This window comes from Haemorhous mexicanus, chromosome Z (assembly GCF_027477595.1).
Source record: "Haemorhous mexicanus isolate bHaeMex1 chromosome Z, bHaeMex1.pri, whole genome shotgun sequence".
NCBI classification, from domain to species: domain Eukaryota; kingdom Metazoa; phylum Chordata; class Aves; order Passeriformes; family Fringillidae; genus Haemorhous; species Haemorhous mexicanus.
The window spans coordinates 29,344,246-29,367,061 of record NC_082381.1 but is presented as its reverse complement, the minus strand read 5'-3'; the positions used below and the strand labels follow the sequence as shown (position 1 = coordinate 29,367,061).

Sequence of the window (22,816 nt, the reverse complement as noted above, 5' to 3'; positions counted from 1 at the left end):
CATAGATTAAAGCATGGATTGTATATCTGATATAGACACACACACAGACCGACACAAACACCTTATAATCACAGCCTTTTGCATTTTCCTTTCCCAGCAGCTTTGGGATTTGGGAAACATTTGGTTTCTCATCACAAAGACCAAAGAAAGTGGATTAACGCAGGAAGAGCCCAGATCTGCAGACATGCATGCTAAACTTGTACAGTTAGTTTATTCTAAAATACATCTGCAATATCCTGTCACCATCCTAGTTTGGCTTCATTCAAACAAAGGAGAGAGTACACCTAACACTGACCACTTGTAAGGCAGTATCTTTTACCCTTCCCTTGTACCCCTACAGAGAGGCTGTCTGGAAAATGCCCAGAACACCCTCCAAATCTTCAGCAAGAGGAGGAAAAGCAGGCAGAGAATCTTTCTGTTTTCAAGGTCCCCCTTCCTAGGTGACTTGACACTTTCTACCTGATTCCCACTTGATATCTACCCATTATAGAGCACTGCAGGAAAACTTTTTAAAGGGTCATTAACCAGGACCTGCTTGGAAAGCAAGGCTAGAAACTCTTTCCCTACGTGATGTGCTGCAGGCTGGCAACTGCTGCTCTGAAGATGTGCAGCTGCTCCTCTCCGGAGAGGCCATGGAAGGGCTGTGATGGTCTATGGGAACCAGAGGAACGATGAGCTCAGGTTGGCATTTAAGCTGCATGGGAACAAGCAGAATGATGAGATCACGGTGGAGATGAAATGTGCCTGTGCCTGGTTCCTCCAATGAAACCCCAAGAAGTGCAGATGAGGCAAACAGCTTCTTGGGAGAAGCTAGGAAAACCTCGGAGTCCTGAGCACCTGCACTTAGCCTGGGAGGGCCTGGAGGCAGCTCTAGATCCTCAGGTGAGGCAGCACTGAGGTCCTGCTGTGAGAGCATGGCGTAGCAGTGAGGGAAGGAAAAAGGAAGCAAAGGGAAGGCTGGGTCACTGTTGGTCTTTAGGTGTGTTTCCCTTGGCAGCGACCGTACTTCTTTCAGGGAAAACAAAAGCTCCCTGAATCGTTAAAACTGAAAATCACAGAGAAAGACTCTCTAACTAGTCAAAGTTAGAAAGTGGTATGTTCCTTTATGCCGGCAGGCAGCACAGGGCAGGGTTTTTTCCAAAATGCGTGACCGCTGACCTGGCTCAGCACGGCACGGGATGGCACAGCAGGTTATGGCAGGACAGGGAAGCGCAAGGCTGGAAGGGAAAGGCAGGAAAAGGTGATTGGAGCAGTGGCGGGCTTTGTCCCCATGTTGTGTCACATGCCTAGGTCACCATCGGTGACAGAGAGGAAGGATTTTGCTCTGTCTTGGTTGGGGAAAGGTTGAAAAGGGGGAATTAGAAAACATTTATTTGGTCTCCTTTTCAGCAGACTAGCTGGTTTCATCTCATCATGTCTGCCTGTCTTAGGCAGAGTTGGCACATTTCTCGTGATTTGGAGTCAGCTCCGGCAGCAGGAAGGGCCAGCAATTTTGTCAGCATTGATCTGAACGCTAAAGTGCTGCCCCATGGATGGATGTTGCTTTATTCAAGGGATTTCTGGCCTAGAGTTGTAGGAAACTCACGCTGGTGTCTTCCCAAATGGCGTTGCCTTTTTCTTTCCTCAGGAATCACCTCTTCTTTTTCTTTCCCCATCTGGGAAGAGTTCAATGTAAATGCCTCCTGCAGCCAACTCCTGTCACTCTAGACTGACAAAGGAGATCTTGCAATGGAGAGAGAGTCCCTAGAGGTGCTGTGGAGAGCTGAAGGGGGAAGCTTTGTCCCTTAGTCTTGAAGTCTTGTTGGGGAGCAGCTTGTGCTCTGGGGGACAGACACCAATGATGTTTATCCAAGCCTTGCAGGTTCATTGCTGAACTTCCTGACAAACCACAGAGACTTTGGGGTTGTCATATTGGCAAACGAATTTCAGTCTGGGGACTTCTTGAAATGCTTCAATTCTTTTTCTGCCAATGTTTCTGCAGAAATACTGTCATCATCTATCACTTCCAGAGATTCTTTTCCTACATTTGGGGAATTCCTTTTGCTGCTCTCCCAGATCAGGCCAATTCCCAGGCTTCCTTCCAAAACTGAGGTGTAGCCCATGGCCTGCACTCTCCAGCTGGAACAGAAGGAAGCAGAGAGGTTGCTGTTGTGGGAGTGGACCTTCTCATTCCTGCCTGCTTTCCCTTTGGGACAGGTTGGCATGTGCTCCTTTGATAAAGGCAGGTTTAAACTCTGAAGCAGTTGTGTTTCTAACTGCTCCCTTCTCAAGCTCTTCTGTGGGTATCCTTGGAGAAAAGGCTTTTTGGTGGGAGCTCCCCATGGGCAGATTAAGGAAGGAGGTTGATATTCCAGGGTTGTGACTGCTGAAAGCAGTTGATTACCAGAGGTGTCCAGAGCTGAGAGTGGCTCCTTTTCTCACCTCCCTGCAGAAAACGAAAGTTGCTAAGTGGGAATTTCATTTCTGGGGATGGCCACCAGGGGTGTTTGCCAAGGGATGGGCTGGCAGAGAGGCAGGTCTCCTGTTAAAGTGGCTTTGTGTTTGTTTTGCTGAAGGGGAGGGTCAGAGATGCAGACACAGACAGCAGCTGAAGGAACAGTGTAATTTACTGTAATGCAAAAGTGCAAAAAAGGGTCAGGAAAGGATAGGCTAAGCAATGCACCTCAGCATTATTACAAAAGGTTGCCTCAGGTGATCAAGAAGGATACATGCCAGGTACCCCAATCCTTTCGCCTTCATCCAGAGCCGCACATCAGCTGGGGGAAGCTGTTCCAGACAAGCCCTGTTGATCCACGGCCGGGAACCGGAAAATCCTGCGGTGCTTCCGCCTTTGCCGGCCTCGAGGCTTCCGACTGCTCTGTGAGAGTAGCCCAGCTTTGATAGTGCTGGACGAGCAATGTGCCAGAGCTTCTGCTGGGGAGACAGCTGGTTTCATTCTCCTCTTGGTTTTCTCCCTGAGCTGTCCCAGGGCTCAAGGAGGAACCAAGGCCAGGTGTGGCCTTGTCCATTTCCCTACTGCCGGAAGGGGAAGACGTGTTTCACCAGTGAATGGATGCATCAATCCTTTTGATAGTATTACTTGCTTAAGGAGCAGATACATAGAACATTTGGTTGGAAAGATCATCTGTAGGGCAGCTTTGGCTCAGGTCCTGTTGTTGAGGCTTCAGTCAGGATCTGTTGTTCAGGCCTTAGTCCTTCAGTATTTTGTGGTGCAAATCAATGCCGTGCAGAGCTGGAAACAAACAAGTCTGTCTTTAGCACATTTGAGACAGGGAACAGGATTAGCCCTGCAAGGCCAGGCTAGGGCCAAGAGCAGAAGGCCAGCACCATGCATTTGCCCACAGGCAGCCCTCCAGAGCAAGAAGCCACTCCTGCCCAGGGGCTGAGGTGCCCGAAGCTGCCTCCCCGCTGTGCAGCTCTGCAGAGGCCACGGAGCGCAGGGTCCTGGGCAGCCAGGGCAGGCCATCATGTTTTCCTTCCCTCTCCCAAATTTAACACAGCTTTTTGAGAAAATTGACTGATGTAGCTTGTGCTGCTGGTGGTGCTTTTGTCTGCAGGTGAGGGCAGGTTAGATGAACCAAAGACAGAGTCCAGTGTTCACATCCCAGCTTTGCAAAATCAAGAAAACCATTCAAAATTGGGCTAGCAGTGCTGAGCAGTTTTCCTAGTTTTTGCAAAGCTGTGACCTTAAGAAACCCAAGAGATTTTCCTCCAGGATGATACCAGTAGTAGCATGACGCCAAATTTTTCCTCCTCTTTTCTATGTCTTTCTGTGTCTTTTCTGTGTCTTTCCCCCTCTCAGTACAACCAGAAAGAAACCTTTGTAACCATGTCATTTATTAGCTAACTTGCATTTCATAGTGTTACTATTGTGTCCCTGTTTATTACTTCCTAAAGCATCCTTTTTGCTCACATTAAGCCTTGCTATATTACAGCACAGCAATTTTCATGCTGTGAAAGTCCAGTCAGTTCAAAAGGCATAAGTCATGACTGATAGCAATTACAAGCCATTGTTCCAAAAAGTCTTGCCTCTTCCAAGGTCCTAATCAATTGCTGCTCTGTTCTTTAAGGTTGCATGTCTGACAGCACTAACATCAGTCATGACGTCACTAATTGCAATGGAAGTATCACTGTCTTCTTTATTCAGCCAACACCCCAAACGGTACAATGGTTTCAATGCCTCACCTGAAGCAGGTTGATGTAGAAATAAAGTGGATGTAACTCGTTTTGCAGGGCCCTTAGATCTGAAATGATCTATTACAGTTTTCTTTAGAATGCCTTTAGAAAGTCTGCACACACAAGCTCACCGGGAAAGGGGCACCTCTTTATTAGGGGACAGAGTGCTCACTTTTCTCAACACAACACACACACCATACACCACATCTGCATCCACCCCCATCATCTTCCTCAAACATTCACACACTCAAAACACAACTACAATAACAACACACAGTAAAAATAGCAGCAATAAACAGGATATGCTCAGTTAACCCCCAGAATTGCTAGCAGGTCCTTATTGACACAGCAAATCCTTTCTGCCGGCAGCCAGACCCAAACCCAAACTGTACAGGCGTACGTCGTAAGCAGGACATCTCTGTGTGACTTATGAACAGCCCTGCCCCTTCATACGCCTTAGGGGTTACTTTATACACAGTTACACATACCCTTTATCCACAGTCCCAGCAGTCTTGTCTGTCTCCCACGAGGAACAGCCGAGAGCGGAGGTCCCTCCAGGAAAGGAATGTCCTGGCAGCGCCCAGAGACCTCCACAGCCCGGTTGTTCTCGCTGGAGCAGAGAAGCGTTCCTGCCGCGGTCACAAATTAGGTGTGGAATAGAACTCGCCTCTAGTTAAAGTTAGAAGGTGGTATGTTTATTACAGTGCCAGGCACACGAGGAGTCGTCTCCTAAAGACATGTGCGAGGAATCAGCGGCTCTGGCTCTCTACCAATCTAAAATATCTTACACATTCATATAAGCCCCAAATGCCTACTACATACTCATTAGCTAACACCGCCTTCCCCCACTTTATATTAAAATGGATTTTAATTGAGTACAAAGTTCCTTCCTGTTTGTGCTACCTACGGGGCACAAACTTCAAAGGGGTTGTTGGGTTTTAAAGTGGAGAAAGGTCTCCTTCTGATGAAGGCCAAGACGTCTTCCTCAATTTGACATCTTTACTTATGACCTGTTGGCAGGCTTTCAGATCCCTTGTCTGTAGCTGAAGTTTCAGGGCCCAGGTGTAGGCTACAGTCCACTTCTTTGTCACAATGAAATCCATGTCCCATCCTGCTTCTTTAAACTTAGTAAAGACAGGCAAGTGATATATTACCCTAGCCTTAACTACTTTATATGCTAAACAATAACTACCCGTTATTATTTCTATACTTCCTGCTTTACTCTTTCTTCTAACTATATCTTGCTAAAATTTTAACTCTTCCAGATCTTTTAAATCCTTGATTCTTTGGTCTCATCTCAGGCTCCGGCCATGTGTGAGCTGATGTGATAAACTGAGGAAATTCCACTCCTGAGCAGGCGGTAAAAGGCCTCGTTCTTGGCTGGAATGGTGAGAAGGATGAGATGCACACCGTTTTGATCCACGGGATGTCCTGAAAGTGCACTGCCTACCTGCGCCTGCTGCCGAGCACCACGCTCCATCTCCTTCTGCTAAGCGGATTTTTAGGAGTCCAGGGATTGGTATGTATTATTTGCTACTGCAACTAATAGAATAAATTTGCTTTGCAAGCCCAGTTTTGTCCTGGGTTCTTTTGTGCCTGGGTTTCCTCATGAACCTATGGCAATGACCACCAGGGATGTTCAGGGAACTCCTAATCTCATGTCAATAAAGTCTGAGAAGTGATTTAAGTATTACTAAATTAATAAGTATCAATCAGTAAATACTCTAATTTGGGGGAATATTTAGCCTGTGAGTTTCAGCAAAGTATTAAATATGTCATATTTCCATGGATTCAGACTAGTAAGTGAGATTGCTGGGTGTGCAGGTGCTAGGGAAGGGATTCCCCACACACCCAGGGCTGAAATCAAGTATTGCCTCCTTTCTAACCCTGAGCTGGCAGCAGGGATCGGGCCCTGCTTGGTAAGATTCATTTTGAAGACTTCTGTTGAGCAGGTAAGAAAGGTCAAAATGAAATCTTGTCCAGCTGTTTCCCTCTGGTTTACCTGTTTGAGGGTTATAATTCTGTGCTGCAGGTGTCCTGGGTGTGTGCAGAGCAGTGCAGCCCAACAAACCCCTTGGTTTCTCCACAAGTTGCCATGCCTTGTTCCCAGGTGTGCCCAGCTCTGGAAGGAGAAAAAGCCCGCAGTGCAGTGGGCACCGTGCCCTGCCCAGCCGGGGCTCTCTGGCACAGAGCAGCAGCAGCGCCAGCACCGTTCAACCGCTCCTGCCTTGGCTTCCCCCGGGACACAGAAGCCCCTGGAAATCAGCACTGCCAGTCGCGTTCCCAGCCTGGAGCGGCTGCTGCTGGCGGGCAGATGCTGCCAGTTTGACTGCTTCCAAAGGGAAATAAAGGCAGAGATGTACATGCACCAGAGCCCTGGGCATGTCCAAGAAATGTGCAAATATGTGGGGAGATTTTTTAGGGATGATTTCAGCAGTTTTGCTAACCGTGGCTGCTATTCTGGTTCTGTGTGTTCTAGATGAGTAATGTAATGGTTGGCTCTGACAACTAAGAAGTAGATATGATGTGGATGTTCAACTGTGTAGTGATGGTATTGTAATATATCCTCCCACAGTCCTCTTTCCCCTCCCCCTTGTAATAGCCTTGGTAGTCAGGGCATTTGGGGAGGGCTGGCTTGTGACCAGGAGGCAGGGTGTAACAACAGCTGACCTCCAATGAAGATGCAAGAAAGTAATCCCCAGCAATGGACAGCAGAGAAAGAGCTGACTGACAAAACTTTTGGAGAGGCTAAGGGTATAAAAGGCAGAGCATCCTTTTTGTTAAAGAGCATGTGGCTGCAAGTCATGAAGACTCTCAGCGCTGCAATCTTTCTTTATTCACGCCTTTGATAAGGTTTAATGAACCTTTAAAACTTAAAAAGTATGTGCAATGCTGTGGGCTATTTTCTTGGTGTGGTTTCCTTTACTTTTTTCCCATCTGAGTTCTCAGTTGGGGTACAGGCTGTAGGTGCTTGGGGCACTCTTGGAGTTACTCTTGGATCCCCTGAAGAACAGGGTTTGGCCCATGAGGGGAATTTGTGCAGCTTTGTGACAGGGGAGAACTTCCCAGGCTCTTTTGTGTTTGCTGTAGGAAAGGTTGGTTACTGCTTTGCATAAATTCACAGACCAGCAGAGAGGGTTTGCTTTGTGATGTCAGGGCATGGTTGCCACATCATCGTGATGACATCAGAAGGTTTCCTTGGTGCACGGAAGGCCTTAGTGTCAGAGCAGCCCTAGAGCTTGCTCAGAGCAGGAGCATCCTCCCGCTTGAGGCATTTGTCAGGGTGCAGCTGCACACTGACAGGAGCCTTGTTTTTCCAACTGTTGCAGCAAATTTGCTCAACAGTGCTAAAATGATTCATCATCTTGCTACTGCAGCTTTTGCTGCATACGGCGTTTCTTTTTCCATCTATTATGTGACTCACTTTGCACGTAAGTAGAGGTTTCCCTTCTGCTTAGGTTAGGGTGTAACCTTGCCTGCCTTTTGTATGTCTTCCTGCCCTTTCTTAGTGCCTGAGTTTCTGATTTAGAAACAGAAAGGGCATTAAGATGCCACTGGTTTGGTGAAGCTGCTGTCAAGACACTCAGCTAAAAAGGGGGAGTCTGTAGCCACAGGGGCAGCATCTGCAAGGGAACCTGCAGGGATTCTCTTCCCTCCACGGGAGAGTCTGTGGCAGCAGAGTCTGTCATTTCCTCAGTTTGCTGGGACAAGCGAGACAGCTTTGAAAATGTAGACTGGGAGACCTTCTTGGAGGGCCTTCTAAAAACTATGCAGTTGTTGCCAGAATTCAGGGAAAGCTTCTTCCTTTCTAAATTTTGTCAGGAAAGGATTTGACCTAGGTCCAACTTGACCTTTGACTGAGTGCTAAAATAGTGATTCCCTTGCAAGGAAGTGCAAACTCTAAAGCAGTGAGTGTCTGCTCCTGATCCCTAGAGCTGCTGCTGTGCTGTTTCACAATAGAAGTGCCACAGCTCAGGGGGATTTGGGGAAGCTTTTCTGGGACACTTTTTCTAGCATGGTAATGAGAATGAATGGATGACAATAATTAAAAAAAAGAAATACCTGAGGGAGAGGATTTTAAAAGTAGTTTTATGTGTTTGGTAGAAGAGAAGCAGAGTGTTTAAGAACAATTTGCATTTTCTTGATCATGTTTGTATTCAATGGCAAAACCAAATTCATGTTGGTATTTACTGGCAAAACAGGGCCAAGTGTAGGCACAACCAAGAACATTTTCCTGATCTTTGCTCGCTGTGTGAATGATATGTGTCTCCTGCAGAGATTTTGTGAAATGGAAAATCATCTCTGTTTGGGTGGACTTGTTGTGTGGGATTCAGCAGCCCAGGCAGTTTTCTGACAGCATCTGGTTCATTTTCCCTTGCCCACTACAGGTCACCTGAAGAATGTATTCAGCAGTGCTGATCCTGAGGTGAGTGAGAAAGGAACATTTCATGTTCCTGGTGTTTATGAATGGTAGAGTGAGTAGAAAGCTTGGCCAGTAGCTGTAGAGTGTAGAGGGCCAGCTAGGAGGGCCAAAAAAAATCCATTTTTATGCCTGCCAAAAAAATAACAAAGCGTAGATTGATATTTGGTCATTTCCATCCCAGAGCTTTGAAGAATTACAAAGCCAGTTTTGTAGAGAGAACATTGCTTAAAGACAACAGATAGGGCGGAATATTTTAACTAAGAGCAATTTTGTGGAAAGTTTACTTAAACAATTTTAATTTAGTCAGAGTGCCTTAGAAATCAATTCCATTTAAACTTCATGACATCTACTTAGATGATGTGGTTGTAGAAGACAAAATGGTGGATGCGGTAACAGAAGATAAATGGCATTGTGGCCTGTGTCAGCAGCAGTGGGGCAGCAGGAGCAGGGCAGTGAGCCTCGCCCTGTGCTGGGCAGTGCTGCGGCCACAGCTGGAGTGCTGTGCGCAGCGGTGAGACCCTGGGAAGCAGAAAGTGATGGAGCGGCTGGAGCGTGTGCAGAGAAGGCCAGGGGAGCTGGGCAAGGGGGTGGAGCACAAGGCCAGTGAGGAGGTGCTGAGAGAGCTTTAGCCTGGATAATGAGAGGCTCATCAGCCACTTTTAACATCCCATCACTGCAACCAAATATTTTTGCCATTTGCAGAAAGTGAGATTTCACCCTGGGTTTTTTCTGTTATCTTCTGGTTTTCCTGGCAGAGGAGCCCTGTTCATTTTCTTTTTCTCTCAGTTAAGGTGCTTTTCCTCATTGTTTCCTGCTCGTTTTCAGCATTGTGTCTGGGTCTGTTCGAATTTTCATTTCCAAGGTGTCACTTCTGGATGATGCTGTAGTTTTGCATGAGAACACAGTTTGTGACAAGGATGTTGGTTCAGAAGGAGCTGTTCTGGTGCCAGGCCAGTCAGTAGGCCTTGCACATCACTTTCAGGGTAACTGTGCCCGTGCTTTTTTGCAGCCCAGGGAATCAGTATGTGTGGTGTTTGGGAATTGAGCAGGAAATCAATGCCCTTGCATTCCAGCTGGTCCTTAGAGATCAGAGGAGTTCGAAGGCACTAGGCTGCATTTCTGTTTACAGCCACTTCAGCACCATCAGTGTGGTTGAGTCCAAGAGAAGAACTTGCACTAGCACAGATGCACAAAGAGTGTAGTTCCCAGTGCAATGCTCTGGGTCTGATTGCATTCCATAAGGACCTACAGGCTCCAGATTCCCCAAGAGTGTGGTTTATTGAAGCAACAGGAGAGCAATCTCAGGATTGCTGCTGATCAGGGCAATGGCTACCAAGTATGGATGTGTGCAGCAACAGAAAGGACAGTAAAGAGAATTTAAAAGAGTGAGATATATCTGTCTGTCTCTCTGTCTGTCTATCTACCTATCTATCTATCTATCTATGCTATGTAACATTTACATTATTGAATCTTCCCACGTCTGCTCCAAAGCAGTTGGGGTGCAACACTCACCTAAAGCACCCCTTTCAGGAGAGGATTAGAGACACCTTCCATTGACCAATTCTGGGCAGACAGAGATGTTTCCCCATCCAGATATGGTGGTATTTTCTTCTCAGAGCTGTTTTCCTCCTCCAGTCTCTTCTACTCTGAAGTCTCCAGATAATTCTTTAGTTTTCTGCCTGTCCAAGTGAGGTGGAACAATTCCATGTCTAGGTGCTGTTTGGTGACTCTGGTCATACATGCCAGGCGTTACAGGACACATGGGTTCCTTCACTGGCATCCCCAGGGGTGTGTAAGTGCATTGTTAATGGGGTCTTAGGAGAGTCTCTGTTACTGCTGGTCAGAATTCTTAGTTGACAAAAGAGGGAGAAGAAACACCTTGCTCCTCCTCCATATACTGAGGTGGCCATAGAGGCTCTGTGACCTCCATCAGAAGATCTTTGCGAGCATCCTATTCTCTTGAATGACCAGAGTTTCTAACAAGAGTGTAGATGTCAGTAAGGCAAGAATGCTGGTGCAGGACTGATGTGAACTTGAGCTCTAGAAGTGTCTCTTACCAGGAGTGAGCTCACAAAGGAAACCAGAGGCCAGGATGGAGCTGTGCGACAGGGCTTGGTGTCACTTGCTACTGAAAGACAAACAGGACGTGGCAGAAGCAGAGGGAGGCCCTCACCAGACCTTTGAGACATGCCACACCTTCCCTGTCAGCTGCCTGAGAGGCTGTTGGAGCTTCAGTCCCAGATGGCCCCTGATTGTAGGGCCAGGGTCACTTTGGAATCTCTGCCTCGCTGGCACGGGCAGAGAATGACCCAGAAGAGCAGCAGCACAGTGCTTTGGGAACGTGTGAGCCCATCAGTGTTTGAGTCTTGGCCCACAAAAGTCATATGGGGAGTTGAAACCCATCTTCTCTTGCTCTCTGTGCAGCTCCTTCTAGAGGAAAATCAGGAGCAGGCTGCTTCACCAGAGAAGCCGTGCCAGACTCAGGCAGAGCTGTTCCCAGCACAAGAGCAGGAAGAGCAGCTCAGGCAGCAGGTGGAAGAGCCAGAGCAGAATGGCCAGGTAATCCTGAGTGGCCAGGTGGCCAAGAAAAGGGCAGGAAGAGGGGCATAAACCAGAGCTTTTGGGAATGAGGAGGCCAGGAGTCCCACAGGCACTGGAAGCACAGAGCCTTGGAATCTGCAGAGAACAGCACCAGGACACGACGGTTATATTGGAAGCAGATGTGGGTAGGGAAGCAGAAAGAAGTGGCTCAATAAATGGGATTTGGAGGCTGCAGGATGGAAAAAAGCTGAGCCTCATGGCAGCTCCCAGTCACTTGCTCTGCACTGTGTGTACAGGACATCAAGGCAGAGCCACAAGTAGAGCTGCCTGTAGCTCAGAGTTCCATCATGGCAGTGAAGAGGAGGAACAAGGATGACATGAGGAGAATTCAAGAGGAGTTGAATCTCCATCAGCACAGGGGCGATCAACAAAACCAGGTGAGGGAAAGAATGGCAGCCTCTCCAGTCCTGAAGCGTCCTCTCCCTTCTTGTTTACAGAACATCAAGGAATACCTGCAAGAAGAGTTGCAGAAAACTGAAGCTAGGATCAAGGCATTGGAGAAGAGGCTGGAGGAAGAAATGAAAATCGTCAGAGAGAAAGTTAATCCCTTTCCTCAGGCTCTAGAAAAGCAAGTGAGTGAAAGAGGGATAGCCACTGCAGTCAGCAAACTGGTGGTTTCTGCCCTTTTTGCCTTTCCAGTGCAGAGCAGCAGGGAGTGGGGTGATGCCTCTCAGTGCCATCCTGCTGTAGTGAGTATCACGGTCACTCAGAAGGACATTTTCTGGTGTGCTGAATCTCCACTGCTGCCCTAGATAGTGGGACTTTTCCTTTGGCCCTTTGGCCAGCAGTCATCCAAATTAACTCCTGCTGGCCTGTTCCTGCTCTCCTTGTTTCTTGAGGTGTTTTTACAGGGGAACATGGTGACCCAGATGGAGGATTGAAACAAACTGTCTGTATCCCTTGTCAATCTGTTCTTTCCCTTTCCTCACAGTCGGTGCCTCCTGGCTGACAGGGACAAGCTGTAGTCTCTGACTGCTTTGTTCTGTTTGATTTGAGGTACAAGGGTTGACATCTCACCAGGCAGCCTGCAAGGACTTCCAGCAAATGTCTGGCAATGAAGAGCCCCAAGGCCTGCATGAGGCACAGGAACCGTCCCCACCAGAAGTGCTGCAGGTTGAGCACATCCTCATGGGCTCTGGCGCTAAAGCTGCTGCCGCAGCTGCATTACCTGAAGGAATCTATTCTGCTGAACCTGGGAACTCGAGCTTGGGCAGTTTGTTCATCTCCAGTGCTGACAGCAGCATGGCTGCTCAGAAACAGGAAATTGAGGAGAAGTACCTGGAGATACTGGGTACTTCTGGTGTATTTCTTGTCTGATGGACCGGGTATTGTGTGCAGGTGTCAGCATAGCTGTACCAAATGCTCCTCCTGAGTTTGGTGTCACAGGGCCATTTAGGACTCCCCAGAGGAAGTGCTGTGCTCTGAGGCAGCGAGAGAGCGCTCTGGGTTTTCCTGCTGCCTCTGAGGGCACCTGGGACTAGCTTGGCTTTGCCTGAGCTTCCCTCTCTGCTAAAGGCTGAATCAGGGATTGTTCTTGGACCAGCAGAAGGCTGTGACCTTGCAAATTATCTACGCAAGTCCTGTGTGCTCATGGACAAACTGAACAGAATTTTTAGCTTCCTAAATTCTGCTTAGACTCCTGACTTCTAACCAGTCATCAGAGCAAAACAGCTTCACAGAAATTGACTGGCTTTGGAGCTTTGTCTTTTTTTTTTTGTGGATTTTGTTGGTTTTTTTGTTGTTGTTGTTGTTTTGGTGGGGATTTTTTTGTTTGTTTGTTTTTTGGGGTTTTTTTTTTTGTTTAGTTTTCTCTTTTGTGGGGTTTTGGTTTTGGTATTGGTAGTTTTGTTTTTGCTTTTTTTTTTGTTGGTTTGTGGGTTTTTTTGGTGGAGTTAGTTTTGCTATCCTGAATGAGCCCTTCTGCCCCACGTCTTGCTGATGTCATTTTTATGACTGTTACTATTACCACTACTATATCTACAGTTTATTTTCATAAGAATGGTATATTTTTGTCAGTAAGAGCTACTTTGAAAGAACATCGGGTTACAGGAGAAATAGAGAGCACAAGGTGTTTTCTATGTGCCCCCAAAAGAAAACCAGATACTTTTATAACAATCTGTATTTAATATCCTAATTTTATGCTTATCAAGATGTGTCCAAGAGACACATCCAAGTGGTGTGATCAGATAAAACTGTACTGCAGGCATTTCCCAAGAGAGAGCCTCCAGCCCACCCAGGGTATATTCCTCAGATCCATGGCACTTTTTCATACCTGATTCCCACTCTTTCCCATGACTGTTAGAATACCAGCCATTGGCCCAAGCCCTGCTCAGATCAGTCTCTAGGAAAACACATCAAGTCCTTTGTGATTCTGCAGCACAACCCAATGAATCTGCTTCTTGCCCATAAGAGCTGCCAGTGCTGTGCTCTCAGATAAGACCTGGTGGGGCTGAGACCAGAGCCCAGTGGATTCTGTGTCTTCCATCACCTGTTGGGACAAAAAAGGGCATTGCTCTGCACCCCGGTGTGGCTGAACTCAAAGCCCATCCTGTTGTGTCCTGAATGGGGGCAACAGCTTGTACGGGGCTCAGGCAGGCTGTGGCTTCTTCCCACTGCTTGTCAGTGCTCCTGCTTGGGCTTTGCCAGCCTTGTTGTGCTGGCTGCCCTGCCCCTGAGGGCCGGTGGGACTGCAGAGGCTGGAGACTTCCTTAGCTGGGAGAGGGGCATCTTTGAGCTCAGCCTGCTCATAAACAGGTGAGGGTCCTGATGCTGAAAACCCCGTCGGGATAGGTAATAGCATGAGCTGCTCTGGTTGACAAATGGAAAGGAATTCTTTTGGCAAACTGCTGAAAGGGGGAGAAGATGTCCTCCTCTCCTGGGAATGCGTGTACTGGTGCTTTGTTTCCTGTCAAGAGATCTCTTCAAAGGACGGTACAAAATCAGTCTCTGTGAAAGGTTTCTGCATTGCAGGGCTGCCTGTGTTGTTGTTGTTGTTGTTGTTGTTACCCAGCTGACTCGAAAGGGCTCAGAGCCCCAGACAGTGGAGCCCCCTTATGTATCTCCTGGAAGCTGGGATCTCTGCTTTAAAGTCAGCATCTTGCATTTTGTTTCCCTCAGGGAGAATGGTGAACATGGAAAACCCCATCATGAAATACACTGAGCTGGAATATATTGGCAGTGGGTGAGTCCAACTACACTTACTTCTACACAACCATGAGCTAGGTGTTTTTCTGGTGGAATGTCTATCCAGTGTGAAGTCAGGCCAACTGCAAACATTTTGAGACACTGGGGATAGATTGTCGCATCTCTCAGTGCTGCTGAGAATTGGTGAGTGGGCTCAGAATGCATTGTCAGAGACGTCTCCATGCTGCTGAGGTCTTGCCTGCATCAAGGAACAGGACCTGCAAGATCTCTTTGTCTCTCAAGTTTGGGACAGCTGTATGTTAATTTCCTTAGCATTTTTGGATGTCTCTAAATCATTCTGCCCCACTAATGAAAAAAGAAGAAACTTGCTTGCCTGAAAGAGAAGCCTACCCCCTATCAAAGCTGTGAAATAACAGTTCTCAGGACCATTTCTTTACCGTGGTTTGCTGAAGGAAATCCTTAGGGGTCAGGATAGGAACCACACGGTTTAGAAAGTGAAACCCAAGATGAAAGAGGAAGCTGTCTTTAGGAGCTGAAGCAGGAAACTCCAATGCTTCAGCGACAGGCCCAGTTCCCATGGGCTTGAGAGGAAAATGCATCATCTGCCTTCTTCTTGCAGAGCCCTCCTGCATCCTGCAGGTTTTAGGCATTTACAGCAGAGATCTCCTGTGTGGGCTGGCTTTCAGTGCAAGATCTAAACAGCTTTTACTTTCTCTGCTTCTGCTTTGTGTCTAGGACTTTTGGAGATGTTTGTAGAGCACTCGACAATGCCACAGGAGGAGAGGTAAATGTCATCTGCCCCTGCCGACTCTGCTGCTCTTGAGGGGCTTTCCACTCTGGTGGGTGGGAGCTGTGGCTGGAGCTTTGGGTAGAGCTGTGCTGAAAAGGCACAAGAAGCACAGACTGGGGCCAGCCCATGAAATACATTTGGGACTTTGTCCTCCTCAGCTGCCGGAAGGAAGGCACGGAGGGCAGCGGTCCCTTTCAGAGAAGGAGGCGCTCACTCGCTCTCCATTGCTGCAACAAAGGTGGTGCCTTAGGGCACCTCACTGCTCTTTGGGGCTACAGCTTCAGAGTCCTGAATTCTCATTTCTGGCTGCCAGCAAAGAAATGAGAATTTCTTTGAAAAGAGAATTTCTTTTCTTCTTCTACCTCTGAAAGTTACTGGTAGCTCCCTAGCCACCTTCAGTGCTGCACTTGGGAACTGCACGCAGGGAGAGATCTGCAAGGCGTCCCTAAAAGACCTGAGCCCTGCCTATAGCCCAAGATGTATCCACAGAGTATTAAGGCATGGATTACTTCTTCTGAATCCTAGAAAGAGCAGCTGAGAGTGTGGTCAGAGGTTTGTGGGTGATACTTGAGACACCACTGTTTCCAAGTGGACAAGGCAAAACGTCAGTGGCTCCAGGTGTCCTGGAACTGGGCCCAAGGGAGCAGAGAAATGGGCTGTTGGAATGTCAGTCCCCAATTACTGCAGTGCCTAATCACAAGGCAGTTTGGCACAGCTCATCTGTGTCATTGCAAAATCACTCACTCCATGTGCAGTGTGGTCTCGTGCCACCGACTTCTCAAGTTACTGATTTTCCATGTCATTTTAGGTGGCCATAAAGAAAATTAATCTTCAAGGACTGAGGAGGAAGCAAGTAACCGTTAATGAAATCAAGGTTATGAAGAGGTATAGGAGTCCCAGTGTTGTGAATTATTTTGCCAGGTGAGTGGTCATGGTCTTATGCCATGAATCTTCGTTGATATACGGCAAACATGACAGGTTAAAAACCCACTTTGGTCCTTGGGAGAAAGTAGAGCTGTTAATTACTATTAACTAGAATTTCTCTACTCATCTTGAATGGAAGAGAAGAGATTGCGGTTTAGTCTGCATGAGTCTTCCCGGGCACACGTTTTGAAAATTATTCAAAAATTAGTCAAAACCTGTATCAGCTGTATGTCACTAAGGCAATACCCTCTAAGTTCACTGCCTCCACATTTTTTTGGGATTGATTTTTTAAAGTTTCTGAAGTGCTGATGAACCATCCTAAAGTGCATTTTTCTTGGATTGTTGCCCCTCTTTGCCATTGCTGTGCATGCCAGGAAGACTAGGCGCTTATTTCCAGAAACACCATGTGTGACAGGTTTTTTATCTGGGCTGTTACTAAACTGCACTTTTTGCTTCCTGCCCATGTAAGACATCTCCTTTTCACAGCTGGGTCTTTCTCCTTGAGACTGCACAGATTGCAAACAATGCACAGCCAAGAGGCAATGTCTATTAATTTTATTCTGTTCTTGTCTGAAAAGAACCTGGAAACAAGAAACCCGGAAGCAAAAAATCAATGTAGCCGTGCATGTTTATCTCCATGCCCTTGTTTCCTCCTTTCAGCTACCTTCTGGGTGAGGAGCTCTGGCTGGTTATGGAATACATGGATGGAGGAACTCTAAATGATGTCATCAATGAGTCTGACATGTTTGAAGGAGAGATTGCAGCCATCAGTCGGGAGGTCAGAGATGTGCTTCCAAGGGCTTGGGCAGGATTGTCTGGGAAACAGGGGCTCAGACCTGGGATTTCCTGTGCCAAGCTTTGTTTCTGTGTTGCTGGAATGCTATGGGCAAGTAAAAGCATCTCAAGTGCAAGGCCTGCCAGTGCCCCTGCACTCCCTGTACTCTGTGCCGGTACTCTTCTCTCCTGCTGTTGTATTCTCACTCTGCCTCATGTATTTGTATTTGCTCTTCTCCATTTTGCTTCCATAAACTTTGGTTTGTCTTCACTGCATTCCTTGCCTGTGAAAGCAAAGGTGCTGGTGGCAGGATTTGAAACAAACAGCAAAGAAAAGAAGAGAAACTCATTTCTCACAGTCCCCAGCTAAAAAGGATAGGAGAGCAGCCAAAATGCTCTTTGCTTCTGAGCACATCCCCTGCAGCAGGAGTCATCCTGGCTGGTTTGCATGGGATAGTCTGTAACAGCAGGCGCTAGGTGCTCTTTCAAAAGCTGACATGCCTTTCCTTAGAAAGGTCCTGCTCTGCAAGTGTTGGAGCTGCAAGCTCTTCCTCTCAGTAGCACTGTGTTCTGCCATTACTCCCCATTCCCCTGGGGAAAGGAAATCTTTTAGATTCTTTGTTTCCTTTCTTGTGTGATGAAATGACATCACTAATTTTTGCCCTCCTGTTTCTATTTTCTCTCTCAGTGCCTGCGAGGACTGGATTTTCTCCACTCAAACCATGTGATCCACCGAGATGTGAAGAGCTGCAACATCCTTCTCAGAACCGATGGCTCTGTCAAGCTGGGTCAGTATATTCTTGGCCAGGTGCAGCATTCCAGGGATTTAGGCTGTGGGGCTGCTTTGAGCGACTGCCAGCTCTCCAAAAATGGTGCTGGTGGCAGTGCAGGGGCACCCACTGTGAGCTGGTGCCAGAGTTGCAACGTGCACAGAGGTAGGACAAGGAGCAAGCACTCAAGCTTGGCATTGCTCTGTGTGTGTCCTTTCCAGAGGGATGGAGTTACAAGTCTAAAGTTTCCAAAGAACAAAAGCCACTGTTGGAGACAGTCTAAAAAATGCGGGGATTTTTAAACTCACCAATGCCACACTTCCTTGGCTCAAGCCCTGAGGAAAATCGAGCAGAGACAGTTATCCAGGAGATTCTACAGCACATTCTCAGACTTCTACTAGGGAATTCTTTTGCTTGGTTTCCTAATTGCACAGAATTAAAATAAAAACAGTATTTTGCTTTCTCCTCAGCTGACTTTGGCCTCGCTACTCAGCTCACCCCCGAGCAGAGCAGACGTTCCTCGCTAGCCGGGACCACTTGGTGGATGGCGCCTGAAGTGGTGACGCATCAACCATATGGCCCCAAAGTGGACATATGGTCTTTTGGAATTGTGGGCATCGAAATGGTAGATCACGAAGCTCCTTACTGGAACCAAAGTCCTGTCACGGTAAGGAGCAAATACTCACTGCTGCTGCTGTCTTTCTCACCTGTCCCATGTTCTGTGTGCCATTGGACAAAATCCTATTGCCATCTGCTGGAACTACTTCCACCAAGGTCCCTTCCTAAAAATGTCCCTGCAATAGATCAGCATCTGTTCTAGTTTTGGTTGCATCAGTTGGGGAACTCAAGCCTGAGCACATGCAAACAAACTCCATTCTGAGGCAATACTTTCCTTTGGGTTATAAGTGGTTCCAGTTCTTTTGTCTGTGTAGATGGCCCTAATAACAGGGAACAAGCATCTAACAACTGCTGTTATCTTTCCAGAAAGGAAGGAAACAAACCCAAACCCAACAAAGTTTCTAAAACAGTGGATTATAGAGAGGAACTGCATCCCCTGTGCAGTTTCTTCTCACTGGGAAATATGCCTGAAAGCTGGGCATGAGGGTGTAAAGGCCACAGAGTATCTTCTGTTTCTTGTGCAGTGTTGCTGAAACCCTCAGTGACCGCATTTCTTTCATAGCCCAAGCCACGTTCTCCACGTCACCAAGCCAGAGCCTGGTGAGGGGAGAGCCTGCCAAAACCTCCCGTTTGTTCCCTGGCACTTTCTGGGATGGGCCTACCATTAATGTATTGACTTGAGTAGGCAAATGAGCAGAGCGTGACCAGAGGCATGGCACCTCTCCGTCTTCTGACCATGAAAAGTTTTTCCTTTGCCACATAAGGGAAGCTGAAATTTTCAGACTGCTGAGAGACAGAGCTGTAGGTGGCTCCTGTATGCCCAAGCAGGCATTTTCATCCCAGTACATTTGTGCAGGCATCTTAACGTGTCTGTGTTGAATATGAGATTGCAAATATTTGTTTCCTTACCTGAGGATTAACTGATGGATTTCCTTTCTTTTCTTCCAATTCCCATTGTTTTCAAGAACACAGAAAAAAAGCTTGATGAGTTTTGTTCTATGGAATTGTTACAGTTTTACCTGAGAGACATTTAGGGAAGTGATATAAAGCTTTTAACCAATGGAAAGCTGGACACAGCTCTGTGAAAAACCCATGTTAAAAGAAAAAAGAAACTTTTTCTTTCCCTTCCGCTTGGGAGTGAGGTAACACGGCCGGGTGGCCCCTGCTACGGGGCAGGGCCGGCTGGTCTTGTCGCGGGGTCAGGCTCCCCCTTCTCCCGGGCTGCCTGCCGGCCCCCTAACATCGGTGGCTGGGGAGGGGGATGGGGGTGCTGCGGAGCCAGATGGAGCCGGCCTTGTTAATATTTGGTTACTTGTAACCCTTCGCCCAGCCCAGGGCCCAGCTGAGCTCACCTGGCCGGGAGTAGCCCCGGCTCCATGCTGGGATTTGACCTCCGCAGAAGTTATTCACAACCATCGGGCAGAAGGAAGGAGAAACTACCTCTCTGTTACCCTGGCGTGTCGCTGTTGAGTTCTGGTCTGGTTGATTAGAGCTGAGCTGCACCCCTAGCCCCAGTTTCTACTGTTTTCAACACCTAGTCCCACTGGGGTGAGGTTGACCATTTATAGGCTCTAGGTAAAATAATAATCCTTTTAGTGCTCCAGTCTTCCCTTGAGTGAGAGAAAAGAACAAGGTACAAGTATGTGAAGGAATAATATGAAAACATTACCATCAGTGAGGAACAAGTTAAGTCCTAGATGGGAGGGATGAGGAAATATTTTAATTTTCAAGCTGAAATTCTCTTTTAAACTCTAAAGAAAAAGGGTTTTTTTCCTATAACACATGAATTTACGGGGACATTAAAAGCTCAAATTGATATTGAACAAAGGTCTCCACGTTAAAGTAAGCAGATATCAAAGTAACTATAATCTTATGAGAAGTTGAAACAGAGAAAGAGAGAAGAGTAGTCCTGTACTTCCAGGAGAAGAAGATTTCTGTTCCTAGGGATAAAAATGATTTTAAAAACAGATAATGAAAACTTTTACTTTTGAACAATTCATCTTTAAAACAATACCCCATAAATCAACATGGCCCATAAACAAGTTGGGAGAAGGCTTTTAGAACATGGGAGAAACTTCACGATACCAGGGTTCCCCAGGCAGCTGTTATCAATGAAGAAATTAGGAACCACAAGAAAACTGGTTTTTCCTCTTGTAGAAAAGTCCGTGACATTAACAAGAGGGGCTTTTCTCCCTAAGTAAACTGAAGAAAGACTTTTTTAAAAGTAGTAAACAGACTGGAAATTTTAGGTTTTGTTTCTTTACATTATCCGTGAGAAAAAAAAAGGTGGTAGGGGGAGGAGAAATCATCTCAAGGGTTTATTCTGATTCTTATTACTCTTTCTTTTACTTGCTGTTAAAACATTTTCTTGAAACCCTTTGAAAGTTTTAAGTCTGTTTTACTTTCTCCTTATTGTATCTTCCTAGCTCACAACAGGAAGTAAGTACATTGCTAATTGACCAAATCCCAACCCACCACATTCTTGAACACATTAGCTGGGAAAAACTAAGGACTGGGGAAATCTTAAATTGCTAACCCAACACCACTAGACAAATTTAGTGTTTCTGCCCAGTTTTGAACTGACACCACCACAGGCAGCTGTGCTTAAGGACCAACAAGAACCGCAGAGATGCCTTTCATGTACTAATCCTTGGAATTGGTCAGTATAGCAAAGTCCCTCTTCCAAAAAGCCTGTCATCCTGGACCGAATCCTCAGGGAAGCAAACGTGTTTTTGGTGATATAGTTCCCAATTACTCAAGGTCAGTCAATGAAATCAGCTGCCAAGGCAAGATGTGCTGAATGTTGGAAAAGCTGTGGCTGCATCGGGGTTTGGGTTTTTGGTTGGTAAAGGAAAGTCATCTCTGGGTCTCTGCCAGGGCAGAAACTGCCACTGCAGAGTGGAGCTTAACCAATGGGGTCTGGGAGAGCGGTTACAGATGGGAAAGAAGCAGGTGGAGCCTGGTGTTTCCTTTTTTTCCAGGCTAAACTCCTGATAGCCACAAAAGGGACCCCACGGCTGCGGCAGCCCAACCTATTTTCATTTTGCCTGCGAGACTTCCTGAGCTGCTGCCTGCAGAGAGATGAGGCGCGGCGCTGGTCTGCCAAGGAGCTCCTGCAGGTAAAATGTGAAGGGGCTGCAGGTGGAACAGGGTCTGAGGGATGGGCTCCTGTTCCACTGGAGTGCAAGGCATCAGATGAGCCGCCTTCCTCCTCACCTCCACTCTAGGTGCTCTTCAAATGAAAACAGTGAGGAATCCTAGACTGGGCTGGGCTGGCAGGGCTCTGTAAAGGTCCTCTGGTCCAAGTGTCCTGCAATGAGCAGGGACAGCTTTACAGAGATCAGGTTGCTCAGAGCCCTTTGCCACCTGACCTGGAATGCTTCCAGGGACGGGGCACCTACAAGGTCTTGGGGCAACCTATGCCAGGGTTGCACCATGCTCTGGGCAAACAACTTCTTCCTTAGACCTACTCTGATTAGATGCGCTTTGTGTTTAAAAATATTTGTCCATTTGTAAGATTTATGCTATTGTAACTGGTCCTGTTAAAAAAGATGTCCTCCACTTTCTCCAAAGCCACTCTGAAGTCTTGGAATGTGGCAAAAAAGTCTCCCTGGGGCCTGTTCTTCACAAAACTGAGTAACTCTAACTCTCTCTGCATTTCCTGAGAGGAGAGGTACTCTGTTTTCTGACTGTGTCTATTGTCCACTCTTGTAATTTGGTGGGCTGTTCAGTTTTATCTAATGGCAAAAGAGTTGAATTAGAGCAATGCAAGGTACAGAGACATGAAATGATGGTGGAGGAACCCAATGAAGCCAGTCCCAGCGGAGGGGTCAGAGATTTGGCTGTGGGCAGGAGGGGCTGTGTGGGGCTCACTGTGAGCCTCTGAGGGGCCCTGGTTTATGCCCCCAGCCTACCCTCAGGAGTTTCTGGCACACAAACAGGGACAGCTGGGAGGGACTTGTCCCAGCCCCATCTGCTGCCTGGCATGCTCAAGCAGATAGGAACTGCCCCAGGGTCACTGCCAGCTTGTGTGGCAGAGAGGGAACTGCAGGACCCAGTGCCACTGGGCTGGCCCTGCTAGCAAGGAAGGTGCCCCCCAGCACAGGAGGGGCAGGACATGGAAAGGTAGACACTGCTTTCTGTCCCTGTGGAAATCAGCACAGTGCCTGTCCTTCAAGGATAGGGACCTAAGTGAGTCATTGGAGTTTCCTGAAAGATATAAATCCCAGGGAAGGAGAGCACCATTTCTAGAGCACTGGCTGGGCAGAAATCCCAGAAAGATGAAGACATCACAATAAACAGATGAATGGGATTCTGGGCCAGGTTTGCCTGTGATGGCAAGGTCCTGCACATGATGACTTGGGAACAGATGGTCCCATTGCTCCTCTTTCTGGGTCTTTTTCGGTCCCAGAGGAATCCTGATTGACTCTGTGAAGCACTGAGCTTGGAAAGTCATGGTTCACTGTTCTTTGTTGTATTTTTTTCCCCTGTGGACAGCATCCATTTGTTACTTCAGCCAAGCCAGCGTCCACCCTGGCACCACTCATCAACTCAGTGAAGAAGAAGAAGGAGGATGAGTGGAGAAGAAGAATGTAA

The 22,816-nt window shown here is 47.3% G+C and overlaps 1 protein-coding gene across 1 annotated transcript; it reads left to right on the top strand.

The window, feature by feature from the left end:
• Positions 1 to 646: 646 nt before the first annotated feature.
• On the top strand, positions 647 to 22,816 carry LOC132322468 (serine/threonine-protein kinase PAK 3-like). The gene is made up of 9 exons (XM_059836954.1): positions 647 to 727; positions 11,024 to 11,158; positions 11,437 to 11,772; positions 15,943 to 16,055; positions 16,719 to 16,836; positions 17,521 to 17,620; positions 18,073 to 18,269; positions 21,202 to 21,339; positions 22,718 to 22,816. Exons 1-9 carry the CDS (start codon positions 647 to 649, stop codon positions 22,814 to 22,816), a joined length of 1,317 nt encoding a protein of 438 aa, XP_059692937.1.